At 43.5% G+C, this 16,175-nt stretch overlaps 1 protein-coding gene across 4 annotated transcripts in view; it reads right to left on the minus strand.

Moving 5' to 3' along the window:
• Positions 1 to 16,175, minus strand: part of HECTD4 (HECT domain E3 ubiquitin protein ligase 4) — a 492,696-nt gene that overhangs the window by 38,061 nt on the left and 438,460 nt on the right. For all 4 annotated transcript variants that reach the window (XM_033956861.1, XM_033956860.1, XM_033956862.1 and 1 more), the window contains 2 exons: positions 7,188 to 7,291; positions 2,196 to 2,319 (listed from right to left, as the gene is read on the minus strand). In XM_033956861.1, coding sequence (XP_033812752.1) covers positions 2,196 to 2,319; positions 7,188 to 7,291 — 228 coding nt within the window. The remainder of the gene's footprint in view (positions 1 to 2,195; positions 2,320 to 7,187; positions 7,292 to 16,175) is intronic.

Genomic DNA, 16,175 nt, shown 5'->3' on the forward strand with positions numbered 1-16,175 from the left:
GAGACAAATTGAACTTCGAGAAATATGGGCTGATTTAGAAAAGGGAAGGGAGAGACAGAGAAATTGGCAAATAAAGGGAACCAGAGAGGAAAATCTAGTGGTTGACCACTTGACAAAACTGGCAAAGAGACTGTTTGGTATATTCCTCAGATGAAGGATGGCTGGAGGAGGAATAGCTAACTCCAGAGTAGAAATAGAGGCAAGATGAAAAAGCTATTAGAGGTTGAGAACGTATATAGGCCTTCCTGGCTCTGTTGACTTCTCTTTTAGCAGAAAAGTGACCTTTCAACTGAGTAAGGATGGCAAGGTGTACAAACCATAGATTAAGCTGAGTAGTCATAAACAGAACTGAAGCTGACTGTCAAAATGTCCCTTTAAAAAGCAAAAGATGGCCTGGGAGAATAAATCAAGATCAAACGCAGCAAAATTTCTAGAAAGGCAAGTAGAAATGAGAAGAAATATCCACACACACACAAAAGAGAAACTAAATAATAAAGGAGGTAAAATAACTGGGTCAGAGGAATACAGAGCTGTCAGAGAGAGTAAAGTGTAAGTCTAAGGTGGATGTTGAAGCCACAGCATTGATAAGAGGAGAAGAGTAAGAAACAGTTCAGCACTGATAAGAGAGATGTCACTGAGAGAAACAGAGGCCCAGATGCTCTAAAATCACCATCAAAATCCTGTGGGTCGCTGTGGAGCCAGTAAATGTCCCATTTGAAAACAGTGATTGATGGTCAAACAATTTTGCATGTAAATGACTTTTGCGGAGGTCCAATGTAATCCCAACTGGCCAGTTGTTGGAAAAGTGACTAACACATGCACAGAGCTGGCAGATGAAGCAACCTCCTGCTGCTTAGCTGTTCAGGGCAGGAAGACTTTCTTTTTAATGGGCACAGATGTGTGTGTGTGTGTGTTACCATTAAAAAAAAGTTGGAGAGGAAGTTATGTCACCAGCATGGCTGGCAGCTTCTGAGCAGATGAGGAAAATATCCATCTCACAGAAATAGACCAGGGCTGTAAATGTAAAGCTCAGGATAGCTGAAGCAAAAATCAACAACCAGGGCATTGCACCCTACTAATCTGAATTTAAATCATCTTTGCCTACAACTGAAAGACATGAACCGGAGCTAAATCCAAATACATAAAACATAGGTGCCACCAGTGGCATAGGAAGGAAAGGATGGGACTGCCCCAGGCACCATCTTGGCAGGGGTGCCAGCATTTCTCCTCTCTGCCCATCCACCTCTTCAAAATATTCACCAGCATCTTCTAGTTGCTGCTTGCATTGGCTTCAGCTTTCCTGGTCGTGGGACAAGGAAGTTACATCAGGAAGAGAGCTTCGTCTAGGGTGAGTGTGTGCCGTGGGGGGGCACATGGCATGGCGATGCCAGGCATCACCCTCCCTCGCTACACTGCTGGGTGTCACAATGAGGCATACTTAGTATCAATTCTATAATGGCTTCAGGGTATGCCTAAGCCATCATAGAATACTAGCCAAAGCCACCGAAATTTAGGCATACCCCCTTGAGAAAGGTGCAACTACTGATGCCAACCTATTGACCTAAGAGCGCCATGCAAAGCATGCAACTGACAGCATTCTGTCTGAATATAGCATTCCTGCTAAGACTATGTCCTGAAATCTCTTACAAGGATGAAGATGTTCAGCCATTTGCTAGGGTGGCCAGGTTGGGATGTAATAGTTCTCTTTCTCCTTGTGTGAGAAGAGATGGACTATTTGGAACACAGCCATGGCCTGCTCTACCCATACGTACATCCCCTCATAGTTATGCATGAAATAACCATGGCATGTACATTATAGAACAGAATCTAGTGCTTATGTGCATAACTGCCAATTATTGGGACCTCTGATGCCTATTAGGTGCTATTAGTCTATAAAGTGCACTTGGTGCCTAACATCAGATGCCGAGTTATAGAATGAGGACGCAAATGAAGCAAGTCAAAACATATCACAAGATTCCTTCTGAAGCAGACTCATCATGGACAATAAGATGCTACAGTTAGGTTTAGGTCAAAACTTGTTTTTATACAAAAGTAAAAAAGTGTGACCCATGTAGTCAATACAGAACAAAAATATTTAATATTAAAAAAGGTGTCTAATATATGCAATGTACAAAGAATATGGCATGGAATACACAACACACATTAACAGCTCAATGTAAAAGCTTTCACTGTACCTTTCAAAGTGCAGATCATACCCACAGGACAAAATGGCTCGCCAAATGCTTCGGATATCCTGTTTTGCTCGATCTACCACGAACCTCTGAAACCCCTCCAACGTCAAATACTTCTCTTCAGGAACTAACAATAAGGAATTTTAAAGTATTAAGCAAGGACATGGTTATATACCTCAATGTAACAGTTAGGCAAATAGCTCTTTCGAGCAGGGACTGTTTTCTTATTCTTTGTGACTCTCTACAGTGCTGCGTGCTGAGCATATTTTCCACTTAATGCTGTACGGCAGGGAGGCCTTGGTATAGGATTCCATGCCAAGTTTCAGACAGACCAGGAGCAATACGCTGACACATGGCCACCTTCCTAGGAAATTATAGCTGCAAAATCCTGAGAGAATCTCTATCCTCCCTAAAATAAAATATAAAAAATTACAACTAGGGGGGTCTTTTACTAAGGCACGCTAACCATTTCAGCATGCGCTATATGCTAACCCACTCATTATATTCTATGGACGCATTAGCACTTAGGCCCCGATTGTAGGCAGCTGTAGGTGTCGAGAGGCACGTTTTCTAAAAAAAATGCTTCCCAGGCAGGCTGCCTATATTGAAGGCGCCTCCGAGAGCCTAGGGAGGCCCGCAAGCATGCCTAAGGCTGGGCGGTAGCCTTAGGCGAACCTAGGCGGCCCTACGTGTCTCCCTAGAAGAGCGGGAGATGCTTACAATATAGTCCAGCAAAATGCTGGTCTACATGGTAAATAAACATGGCCGCTATACTTAATCGCGGCAAGGGATCTCCCTGCCGCGATTAGTATAGCAGCCGCGGTTACCGCCACCAGTCTCCCCTCGACGATTGCAGCAGGAGGGTGCCCAACCCTTCCTGTCAACAGAACTCATGATTGCTGGCAGGAACGTGTTTAACCCTTCCTGCCGGTAGGCCCCACCCCCTGAAGATCGCCGGCAGGAGGGTACCCAACCCCTCCTGCCGGACCCCCCTCCCCAACGACCCCCTCCATGGACCCCCCCATGGCTTACCCGCAAGTTGGCCGGACGGGTCTTCGCACCGTCCGGCCAGCAGGCCTGCCTCCATACAAATGAGGCGGGCCCACTCCTCCCCAACCCACAGGATCCTAGGGCCGGATTGGCTCAGGCACCATAGGAGGGGCCTTAAGGCGTCCTATACAGAATCCGGGTCTCAGCGTGCGCTAAATTGGCTAGGGAGCCTTAGTAAAAGACCCTATAAAAAAAAAAACCATGAGTGTGTCCCAAAAAACTTGTTTTGTACCCTATCTGCACCAAAAGGGGGAATCCATGTGGATCTTAACAGATGTATTTTTTTCAGGCAGATCCATGAATTTGTGCTGACACATGCATGTGTACATGTTCAGGACGGTAAGCTCCATTACTTCTTGATCAATCCCCTGCTCATTCTGCATAAAGCTCGGTACTGATATAGCTATTAATATTTAAAAGGGAATTGCACAGTTTTCTACCTTGCACATCGTGTACTGCAATGAAAGTAAAGGATTTGTGATAGATTTTCCCCTCCAGCTTTTTAAAAATTCATTTATTAAGTTTGTAATAAATCACAAGTAAATACTTGTTACAGAAAAAGAGAAATGAATTAACTACATAGGAAAAATATTTTTAAAAGCATTAATGAAATCTTTCTTTCTTAGACCACTTTAGGGGGTGACCTTCTGACCTTAGGGGGAAGTTTTTCAAGTAAAGTCAAATAAAAAAAATTATAGAGGAAAGAAGATTACGAATCACAAACTCAGAAAAATCATTATTTCCAATTAAGAATGTAAATCACTAGAACATGTTTTAAGGTCAAGAAAGGCTCTTAATTGCATTGATACAAAAAAGGTATACTTAATTCCTACATATCGGATCAAACATTTACATGGGTATGCCAGTACAAAAGAAGCACCTACGGCTTTTACTTCTTCTTGCATGGAAAAAATTCCTTTCTACGATCTTGAGTTACTTTGGATACATCTGGATAAATCCAGATCCTTTGACCACAAAAAGTCAAACTAGAATCCCAAAAATATAATTTCATTACAGTGTTCAAGTCCTGTTCAAAGACAAAGGAAACTACTAATGTTGCCCTTTCCTTTATATCAAAGAAAGATTCTTCTTTTTCAGTTCTTTATTATTTTCAAAACTTACAATAAGTGTAACAATAAATGCAACATTTTTTTACTTCAATACCACACTTAATATTCTATTAATATCTATTTCAGAATTAATCCCCCCTCCCTCCTAAACAACCACAATGTCCAACATATAAAAATTTCTATATTGACCCTCAATTCAATATATTTAAATTTATTATCCTAACAGACCCCCAACCTCCCCCCTCCCGGATGTGCATGTTTATAGGGGAAAACAATGATTAAACGTTACAATATTTTGCTAATGGCTCCCAAGTCTCCTGAAATTTCTTAAAATTCCCTTTCTGAATGACTAATGTTCTTTCCATTTTATACATATGACACAATGAATTCCACCAAAAACTATAGTTAAGCCTCTTCCAATTCTTCCAGAAGAAAGATTCTTCTAAGACAGCAGACAAATCTTTTAATTCATTCTTTTCTTCTTTATCTTGTGCCAAATTTCTCTCCGTGGGTCCAGTGTCCTTACAAGAACCACCTGTCGCTAAATCTGTAACTTTGCTTATTCACTCAACCTGTAACATTTCTAATCATTGTAAACCGCAAAGAACTTCACGGTCCTGTGGTATATAAACTGTTATTATTATTATTACTAGGGACATTAGGAATATAATAAATCTCACTGAATGGAGGAAGTACTTGCTGAGGATACTTAAGAATCTCAATTAAATATTTCTTGAGGAAATTGACTGGATTTAAACCTAGGGATTTGGGAAAATTCAACACTCATATATTCAAGCCTTCTATTAAAATGGTTCTAATTTTCAATACATCACATTTTTGTCCTTAATTAACACTGTCACTGTTTCTTTTAATTCTTTTATATCAGATTGAACATGTTGAATTTGTTCTGTAGAGCCAAAATTTTTGGATAGAGATTCTATTTTACCGGATAGATTAAGTACCTCTTCTGTAGATTTAATCACTAAACCATCCAGCCTTTGCAGGGACCGCCAAATATTTTCTAGTCACCACCAGCGGTGGTTCTGCTGCTGCTCCAGAAATCGACTCCTCAGCATTCTGCTCTTCAGGCGTTCCTCCCTCCAGGCAGGAAACCAGAGTCCACTGTCTGAACAACCCGTGCAAATGCCGGACATAGCGGAGGGGACAGAGAAACCTCATACTCCAGAAGACTGGACGCTCCTTCAACCATGTCTAGAGCAGGGCCCTCTCTCTCAGCAAGTGGGTTGTAAGTTTGGTAGAATACCGCTCCAAAGTCTGCGGGACCGATGAGGAGATTCTGATTTGGGAGGGACTAACTTTAAGAGCCCCCTTTCTTTTAGTATGAGGTATTGTTCCAAAATCTTCAGTATTGCAATAGTGAAAAACCAAGGAATTTGTCAGATTTAGCGCAGAAGGTAAAGAGCACCAAACTATCAATCTGCCATCTTGGACACCCCCCAGTATGGCCTCCCCTCCAACATTTTATGCTACTCCCCAGAACATAAAAGATAATTTTATATGATATAGCAGAACTACAAGAGTATTCATTCTTCACAGAAAGACCATTGGTAGAGAAATATATTACAAATCTTACCAATACAAAAAGTTTCTAGATAGAATGTTATCATTCCAGGCAGCTAGGCTGAACACATGGCTTGGAAAGCCCATACTTGAGGCCACTACATACGCAGACTTTAGAAAATCCCTGAAAACTCGACTGTTTAACAAATTTTAAATTCCCATACCCAACTCTTCCTCGCCATGACCCTTCCACCTCGCCCCCTAATTCCAAGGCCCAAAACTAATTATACTTTCCACCTTGAATCTCATGTACTGACATAATGTATCTTTACTGTAACCCACTTGTATCCCATATACTGACAAAATGAATCTTTAATGTAAACCACTTGCATCCCATGTACTGACTAAACGTATCTTTATTATAAACCGTTTCTATCCCATGTACTGTCAAATGTATCTTTATTGTAAACCGCTTCGAACTTCACGGTATAGCAGTATATAAGAAATAAATTATTATTATTATTTCTCAGATTCCATCCATTTCCAAGATTAAGATTGCTTTCCAAGTTGCTGCAACAGAACAGTGGAATGTAATGTCTTTTATGCCCTCTTTTTGTGCCTAAATCACAAAAAGACTTTGCAGCTATAATTTCCATAATTTAAGTCGGACATGTTTTTCGGTTTTTTTTTTAAGTTTGTGTTTGGTCCATTATACACATCATTCAGAGAAATAGTTGGCTTTAGGACAGCAGTAGGCTGCAACAGTGATCCATAATTTTGTTGACCATTTTTTCTCTGAAACAAGTTTTCAAGTTTATTGGTGACTTAATATTCTGCTTATCAAGGACATTTGTCTAAGTGGCTTACATTCTAAAATTGTAGGAGGGAGAGGAAGAATTACAACTATGATCCCTTATTTTGATTAATTTTTCCATCTGGAAATTAATCACAAAGATAAATAAATACATGTTGGTTAAGTTAGTAATGATATTACTTTTTCACCTTTCTTTGCACTGAGTTAGGCAGCCTCAGGGAAAGCATTGAAACCCACCACCTTGATTTATAGTATAGTGTTATAATACCAATTAGAATGCACCATGGGAATTTGAGGTTCCTCCTATTTCACAACTATTCATATTCTTTATTTTTCAGTCAAATAGGTTAAAAGACATGATCAAAATGCATGACAAACCACAAGGATGTTAACTGCTGTACTTTGCAGGACCTTTTCTTCAAGATGAAATATAAATTAATTTCTTGCTTTATAACAGATATTAGAAATGTTGATTCCCAGCAAGAATGAAAAGATAAGGGGGAATGAAAAAAGGAAGGCAGAAACAAGACAACACTGTACTTTCTTGTTTCTTTGTAGGGGATTTCTCTGGCTCTTTCTCTTCTGGTTTGCTTTTTTCTGGAGACTTTGGCTTCACTGTAGGTTTCTTCTCACTTAGAGCAGTCCTATTAGAACAAGGGTGATTGTTAAGTAAACAGTGGCATATATAGTAATACACTATTGTCAGCAAGTCAAATCTTGCTACATGTTAAGGATGCAAGTTTCAAGTTTATTAAAAATTTGATAAAACACTAATCATAAATTCTAAGCATTTAACAAAAAAAAAATTTAAAACAGGGTCCAGTTAAACTATTAATGACAAAATTTTACTTACATGAGACAATAGGATAGTGGGGAGAAATACAATTTGAAAGAAAGAGAGAACAATTAAGGATAATAACAAGGGGAAAGGGAAAAATCAATTTTGGTGTTGAAAATGACCAAGGAAGGTCCCATAAGTCAATCAACAGTCATATGCATCTTTAAATAAGCCGCCTTTGAATTTATCTAAATTCTGTTCGGACCTTAAATATAATGGTAACAAATTTCATATTGTTGGGGCTATCATTTCAAAAGAAGATGCCCTAATGATTTTTAGTGATGGGACATGAAGAAGATGCTATGATGCAGATCTTAAGGTTCTTGGAGGATCAAGTGGAATCAGGTATTTATGAATAAAAGTGGGTTCCTTGGTTTTCATAGCCAACTGCCTTAAGGTGGTCAAGGGGTGCAGTAAAATTTGTTTTACTATTCTTACTATTCTTATAAAACAGTTCATGTTGACCAAATCACAGCATATTCTTTTTTTTTTTTTTTTTTTTTTTTTTTTAAATATCTTTATTCGTTTTTACATTATGCAAACAAGTGTACATTAATTCAAGTCATACTATACATTCTTCACTTGAAACTCTACATTCATTTTATACCATAAACTATCTCCCCTCCCTCCCTTTCCATATATTACCCCTCATAATGTCATAAAACCCACCCATCCCTCCTCCCCCCTACATATATTTAATGGGGATAAATATAATTATTTATTTATTATAATACTCAATTAATGGTCTCCACACCTCTTTAAATTTCTTATAATAACAGCATATTCTAACAGTTTGGAAAATAATTTCCCCAGGTTTGTTTTTTTTTACAACCAGCCTCTACTAAACATTACATGTAACATCATTTGCTCAACTGAAGAGTACTCATTTTTTTTGAGTGCCACTTGAAAAAAAAAAGTGAAAGCTTAAAATCCAACCAACAGCACTTTCACTTGTCAGAAAAACTAAATTTTCTATGAAAGTTATCCTGTCATAGATTATTGTTAAGAAATGTAGAGTTAGAAACACCAGAGCTATCTGTTGAAAAGACAGCAAAGTTACTTACCTGTAGCATGTGTTATCACAGGACAGCAGGCATGAGGGTGATGTCATCCACGGAGCCTGGTTCAGTGTGAAAGTGTATTGTCACTTTTTTAAAATGAAAAAATCTCAAACTGCCTGTACAATGCAAGCACGAGTGGCTTCCAGCCTACTGCCAGCTCATGGAATCATAATTCAGTTACAAAGCCAAACAGGGAAGGTGGGTGGGTTGTGAGACTATCTGCCTGCTGTCCTTGGATAAAGCGAAGTTACTTACTATAAAAGGAAATTATATACTTACCCTGGTAAGCTCTTTTCCAGTAGATAGGTGAGACATTCTAGAAGACCATTGGGTTATTTCCCCTTACTTGCACGAGCTGCAGAAAGCCATTCCAGGTTTTTCACTCTGCCTCCAGAGTACATCACAGGCTAGTTTAGCATCCTCTAGCAGTTAGTACCCAAGCATAGAGAGACACGCCCATCTGTGAAAGAGAGGCACCTGTAATGACAGGCTAAACTATCGTTCTGCTCAAACAACGAAACAGTACTGTTAATCACCAACAGAGGCGTCAAAAGAGTACAGAAATACTCCCACAATAGGTCATATATCTGTACAAAACCACCGAAGGGTTGACCGTTCTCCAAGAAATAGATTGGATAAGCAGAAAGATTAAAATCTGAAATCAGTAGCTAAATCAGGCACAGCAAGGACAGGGCAGGGGATCTAGAATGTCTCACCTATCTACTGGAAAAGAGCTTACCAGGGTAAGTACATAATCTCCTTTTCCAGTGCAATAGGTGAGACATTCTAGACCATAGGGACCAAGAAAGCTAGGGTGGACTTTGCTTTTTTTTACCAGGTTCCCCCAAGGCAGGCAGTACTAGAGAAAGAGATGTTTACGCTGTGTGTCAATGTTTGAATTTTCAGACATTATTGATGTCTCTGAAGTTGACCTGAAAAATTTCTCATATCTCAACTTTCTGGCTTTAACTGACCCTCTTCTGCAACTTGGAGCAGAGCATACAAGAAATGTCCCAGTGCTCAGGACCTAGGCACTGGACACACCAGTTGTGTAAGTCTGTACTTGAAATGGTTCGCTGACACTGAGTGCACCACTTGAACCTACTTAAAACCTTGAAAAGAGGAGACTGAGAGGGGACATGATCGAAACATTCAAGATAATGAAGGGAATAGACTTAGTAGATAAAGACAGGTTGTTCACCCTCTCCAAGGTAGGGAGAACGAGAGGGCACTCTCTAAAATTGAAAGGGTACAAACGTGAGGAAGTTCTACTTCACCCAGAGAGTGGTAGAAATCTGGAACGCTTTTCCAGAGGCTGTTATAGGGGAAAACACCCTCCAGGGATTCAAGACAAAGTTAAACAAGTTCCTGCTGAATCAGAACGTACGCAGGTAAGACTAGTCTCAGTTAGGGCCCTGGTCTTTGACCTAAGGGCCGCTGCGGGAGTGGACTGCTGGGCCCGATGGACCACTGGTCTGACCAAGGAGTGACAATTCTTATGTTAACCGCTGACACGAGGTCCAAAGTCTCAATTGTTAAAATAAGGTTGAGTAAGATATACCAAAAAAGGGCAATGCTCACCGCTTTAAAATAGGCTGGAAAAGGGCTGGTAGGCTCAAAAATAAAAGTAAAAAAACCAAAAAGATTAGTATCAAATGAAAGGTATAAGAAGAAAATCAAAAATTATGACTAGAAGATGGGAAGGCACAAAAAGTACGTATACAATATATACATTAAATATGGGTATAAAAAGGTGCACTTAGAGGAACTCTAAATGCATCTTCACTCCATGGAAAACAAAGAACTGATGTTCCCGTAAGCTCGAAGCAGGCGAGAAGGCGCATGCACAATAGGAGGAATTCAAATTTTTTTCATTTTAAAAGTGACATTACGCTTTTACACTGTCTGAATCAGGCTCTGTGGATGACGTCACCCACTTGTGAGAATATGCTGCCTGCTTGTCCTCAGATAAAACAATTTCTACTCATGTTCTGTCTTTTGGTGAAGACTACAAGGAGAAATTAGATTCTTACCTGCTAATTTTCTTTCTTTTAGTCTCTCCAGACCAGCACAGATGGATGATTTTATGCTCCTCTGCCAGCAGGTGGAGACTGAGAACACAAATTGACTTTTGGCAATAATACAAATGAACTATGCAGTCTCATTTACAATCAGTCTAACGATAGCCAAGCAGGACAGAACTAGAAACTTAAGAACTGAGAACTAGAAAAACAACAAAACTCAACACTCAAATGAAGACACTGTTGGGATACTGACTAGAACAAAGCTCAAAAAGTGTCCCCACAGTTTGCCAGCTAAACCAGAAGAACCAGATGCTGCTGTTCCTATCACATCCCCTAAAAAAACAAAAAAAAGGCATAGCAGAAAAAAACTGGTCACGAAAAAACAGAGGAAGAAAACGACAGGATAGGTTCTGTGCAGGTCTGGAGGGACTAAAAGAAAGAAATTTAGCAGGTAAGAACTTAATTTCTCCTTCTTTAGCGTCCTTCCAGACCGGCACAGACAGATGGGAAGTACCAAATTAGTATCCCAAAGGACCACCACAAGAACACGCTCTCCAAAAACAGCATCCCGATGCACCTGAACATCCACTCGGTAATGATGCACAAAGGAATGCAGAGAAGACAAACCTTATAGATATCCACTGGGGACGCAAGAGAACTCTCAGTCCAAGAAGCTGCCTGACCCCGAGTGGAATGAGCTTTGAGAAAATCCAGAACCAACATCCTACTACAAACAATGGAAGCAATAGGAATCACATACAAAGTCCACAATTGGTTCAAAGGATTCCTCTGCTCAAGGAGATAGAGTCAAATCAAAGAAAGAACAATCTGAATCCTGGACCAACCCCTGCGGAGTCCCACAAGGCTCTCCACTATCTCCTACACTCTTCAACCTTTACATATAGCCACACTCGGCACCTGCTTAGACAAACTAAACAATTTCATACAGCTATGCAGATGATATCACCATACTCCTCCCTTACAACCAATTCAACCTCAATACCACAAACCAAATATACGTAACACTAAAAACAGGGTCACAATGGATGAGAGACCACAAATTAAAGCTGAACCAAGACAAAACCAAATTTCTACTTCTAGAAAAAAACAAAACCCCAACCATAACAAACCTAGAAATAAACTCCATCATATATCCCCTACAACTCAACCTAAAACTGCTGGGAATAATGATCAACAAAGGCTGCACCATGCAACTTCAAATCAGCAAAACAGTCCAGAAAGCATTCACAGTCATGCGCAACTTAAGGCAAATCCGAAAATACTTCAACAAACAATTCAGGCTCCTGGTCCAATCCCTAATTCTTGGACTCCTGGACTACTGTAACATCCGTTACTTGTCATGCCCTGCCAACATATTAAAACAACTACAAACGACTTCCGGCGGAAACATGGCGCTGTAGACAGCGTGCTGCTGCAGCTCCGCTACACCCGACCGCGGCGTGGCATTTAATCTGCTTTTCTCCCTCTGGTTCGGGCCTTCCGTGGCGCTGGGGAGCACACTGGTAGCGCGGCGCGACTCGTGACTCACCTACACAGCAGCCCTGCATTTTCGTTCCCGGGACTCCCGGCGGACACATGGCGCCGCAGACAGCATGCTGCTGCAGCTCCGACACGCTGGACTGCGGTGCGGCTCTCCCTCTGCAGTCCAGTCTTCAGGTTCGGTCCTTCCACTGCGCTGGGGAGCTTCTTGGTGGCGCGGTGAGATTTGGAAGCCTCGGGTAGGATCGCCATGACAACTAAGGCGGTCCGAAAAGATCGGGAGCGGAGTAAGTTGCCAGAGGCCAAGATGGCGGACCACGTGGCACCCCCATCGCCGGAGGCTCCTCACTCATCCTGGGTGACTGCAGTTACGGCAGAGGTTCAGGATGCTCTAGAGAGCTCTCTGGGAGACAAACTGCAGCGCATACTAGATAAACTGGACACGTTGGATCAGCGATTTGCCTCCCTCACATCGGAGGTCAAGGAGACTCAACAGCGGGTGAGTGCTGCAGAGGATCACGTCCAGCAGCTTGCCCAGGAGCAGTCCGCCCACACTACAGCATTGGCTGCGTTGCGTGCCAAGATGGATGACCTGGAGAACAGGTCCCGCCATAATAACCTTCGGTTTGTTGGCCTGCCCGAATCGGTGCGGGACGTGGAGCTGGGGGCGCTGTTAGAACGCTGGTTGCCCGAGTCTTTGTCTTTATCATCTTCCTCGGGCCTCTTGCGGGTGGAGAGGGTGCATCGCTTGGGGCTGAGGAGAGAGAATGCTGACCGACCTCGAGTGGTCATTTGCCGTATCCTGAATTATCTTCATAAGATGGAGGTCCTGCGTGCGTTGCGGCAGGGCAAGAAGCTCTTGTATGACAACCGGCCCATTCTTTGCTTCCAGGACTACTCAGCGGAGGTCTCTCAGGCACGGCACAGGTTTTCACCTTTATGCACCCGTCTCATCCAGCGCCACATTGCTTTTTCTCTGCAATACCCGGCTCGCCTGAGGTTGATACATCTGGGTAGAGCTCATCATTTCGACACCTTGGAGGCCGCGCAGCGTTTTGTGACGGAGATGATACCTGAAGAATCGCCGCAGGGAGCTGGTGTGGACTGAGGGGACCCATTTCTGAGGATTGGTCTGTAGTTTGAGTTTGGACTGGGGGTTTTTTCTCTTCTCCCTCTGCGTTGGGTCTCTGGGTCACCATGAGGGACTGCCTGGTTGGTGTGTGTGAGGATGGAGGGGGGGTTGACCTGTTTGTTCTGTTAGTTTGGGTCTGTTCCTGGCCTATCCGGTTCTGTGAGCCTTGGGGACTTAGCTTGGTGAGTGTGCTTGAGGGTAGGTGTTGTGGGTGTGGTGTTTGGGGAGGGGAGGGGTGGTTTGAGTGTTTTGGGGGTGTTTGGCTGATGGGGGATGTTCTTTGCTATTTTCTGAGTTTTGGGGTTTGCGGGCCGGGGGTTACTGGTCATTGTTCCCGTGGGAGGGTGTACCTGGTTTCCTGGAAGTGATGCCCTTTTTGGGGTGTCTTGGGTGTAGATTGGGTGAGGGTTGGATGTGGAGGGGGGATAGAGGGGTGGGGAGGGGAGTAGTTGGGGGTGGGGGAGGGTCTTGAAGGGTTTCAGGGATTCTGCGGTGGGGCTTTTTGTGGAATTTTGGGGGGGTTGGGTTGGGGGGTTCTGTGATCTGGGATTGACTTGGTGGCAGGGGTATGGCTCGATTCTTGGGGCAGGAGGTGGCGTGACGCCGGAGGAGCGGTGGCTGGGACGCTTCTCTGGTACTATACTGGTTCTTTCTTCTTGTGCTACTTGTCTATTGAGTGGACTGCTCTGGAATACACTTTAACTTCTTGGAATGTTGGGGGGATCCACTCCCCTATTAAGTGCTCCAAAATATTGCAGCGTTTGAATCGTTCTAAAACCTCTATTGCCTTTTTACAGGAGACCCGTTTATCCTCAGCAGAACATGCCAAGCTCTGTACCTGGTGGGTGGGTTCCCATTTGGAGGCGTCCGCCGTTGGGGGAAAGGGAGGTGTTATTATTTTGATCCGTAAGGGTCTTCACCTACAAACCCAGAGAGTGCTCCGCGACCCTAGTGGGCGTTACATCGTTGCCTTAGTGTTGCTCGATAATCGGCCCCTTTTGCTCTGCAATGTCTATGCTCCTAACAATCCTTCGGCCAGGTTTTTTCGGGGGCTTCGCAATCAACTCTTGCAGTTTGGAGATGTTCCGATGCTGGTGGGCGGGGACTTTAATGAGGTACCGGATCCCAAGTTGGATCGCTCTGCTTCTTCGGGCAGAGAGACCTCCAAACTTTATACGGGTGGTCAGCTATTGGAATCTACCTTGGGGTTGCTTGATGTGTGGCGGGTGCTACACCCTTTGGAGAGGGATTACTCCCACTTATCCAGGGCGCAAGGGACGCTTTCCCGAATTGATTTTATCCTCATTTCTCGCGAACTGCTTCCCTGGGTATTGGGGGTTGATATGGGCCCCATTGAAATATCTGACCACGCTTGGGTGGGATTTCGGTGGACTTGGGGAGACTCTCCGATCACTAGAGGGTCCTGGCGGTTTCCATGTTATCTGTATAGGGATACTCGTTTTCAAGAGTTTTTGATACAGCGCTGGCGTGATTTTCAACACAATAATCAGCAGCATCGTGATGATCCCATTCTCTATTGGGAGACGGCTAAGGCGGTTTTACGGGGGGATGTTATTGCTTATGTGGCCAGGGAGTCGAAGCTGAAGTATAGGATGATTTTGGCTTTGGAGCGGAAGGCCACTGTGTTGAGACGTCAATACAGTAGGGCGCCCTCATTCCTGCTTCGTACGCAGCTTTTGGAGGTCCAGCAGGAACTGAATGAATTGTTGCATCTCCGGACTCTGCGGACGAGGGAGTACTTTAAGTTTCATTGTTTCGGTTCGCGAATAAGAGTAGTAGATTGTTGGCCCGCATGGCGCATCCGAGGGGCGGACCTGAGAGCATATCTGCTCTTCGGGGCTCTTCTGGGGTGCTGCATCATCGGCCGGAGGAGATCTGTGAGCTGTTGCGGGAGTTTTTTGCTGAGGTGTATACAGATCCAGGCCCCGAGCTTTTGGATAGGCAACTTTATCTTGACAGCCTTGATTTACCTTGTTTATCTCAGCGGGATGCTGCCGTTTTGGATCTTCCCATTACCGCGGAGGAGGTGGAGGGGGCGATAGGGGTCAGTCTGTTGGGAAAGGCGCCGGGCCCGAATGGGTTTCGGAGTGAATTCTATAAATTGTTGGTGACGGACATAGCGCCGGTGCTGGCTGAAGTTTATAATCTGAGTGTTGCTAAGGGCTTTCTTCCTCGTTACGTAAATTTAGCGTCTATTATAGTTCTCCCGAAACCTGGTAAGGACCCTCTTTTGCCTGAATCGTACCGTCCTATTTCATTGTTGAATTATGAGGCGAAGCTTTTGGCAAAACTTTTGGCTACCCGCCTGGCGCGCGTCTTGCCATCGGTGATCTTGGACTCTCAGGTGGGGTTTGTGCGGGATAGGCCGGTGGCTAAGAATATCCGGCGAATCTTGTTAGCTTTGGAACGGGTGGGACAGGACGGTAGCCCCTCCATGCTTATTAGTTTTGATGCCGAGAAGGCGTTTGATAGGATGCGGTGGGGTTACCTCTTTGCGGTGCTGAGGACGTACGGTTTGGGCCCCTTCTTTTTTGGTGCAATCCAGGCGCTGTATAGTGATCCAGAGGCGCGGATTTTGGTTAATGGGACTTGCTCTGGTTTTTTTCCTATTTGCCGAGGGACTCGCCAGGGCTGCCCCTTGTCGCCGCTCCTGTTTGTGCTTTCTTTAGACCCTCTACTTCAGGAGCTTCAGGCAAATGCGGATATTCGGGGATTGGTATTGGGAGATTCACATTTTAAACTGGCGGCGTTTGCGGATGATCTATTGGTCTTTTTAATGGACCCGCAGCGTTCCTTGCCCGTATTGTTGGAGAGCCTTCGGGAATATGGAGATTTCTCCGGCTTTGCCTTGAATTTTGCGAAATCTGAGGCACTGGCTTCCTCGGCTCACCTTCAGCGGTTTTGGGGTGATAGTTTCCCATTGCGCTGGGCTGACTCCTCTTTTAGATATCT

The sequence above is a fragment of the Geotrypetes seraphini genome, chromosome 8 (genome assembly GCF_902459505.1).
Source record: "Geotrypetes seraphini chromosome 8, aGeoSer1.1, whole genome shotgun sequence".
Taxonomy (NCBI): Eukaryota; Metazoa; Chordata; class Amphibia; order Gymnophiona; family Dermophiidae; genus Geotrypetes; species Geotrypetes seraphini.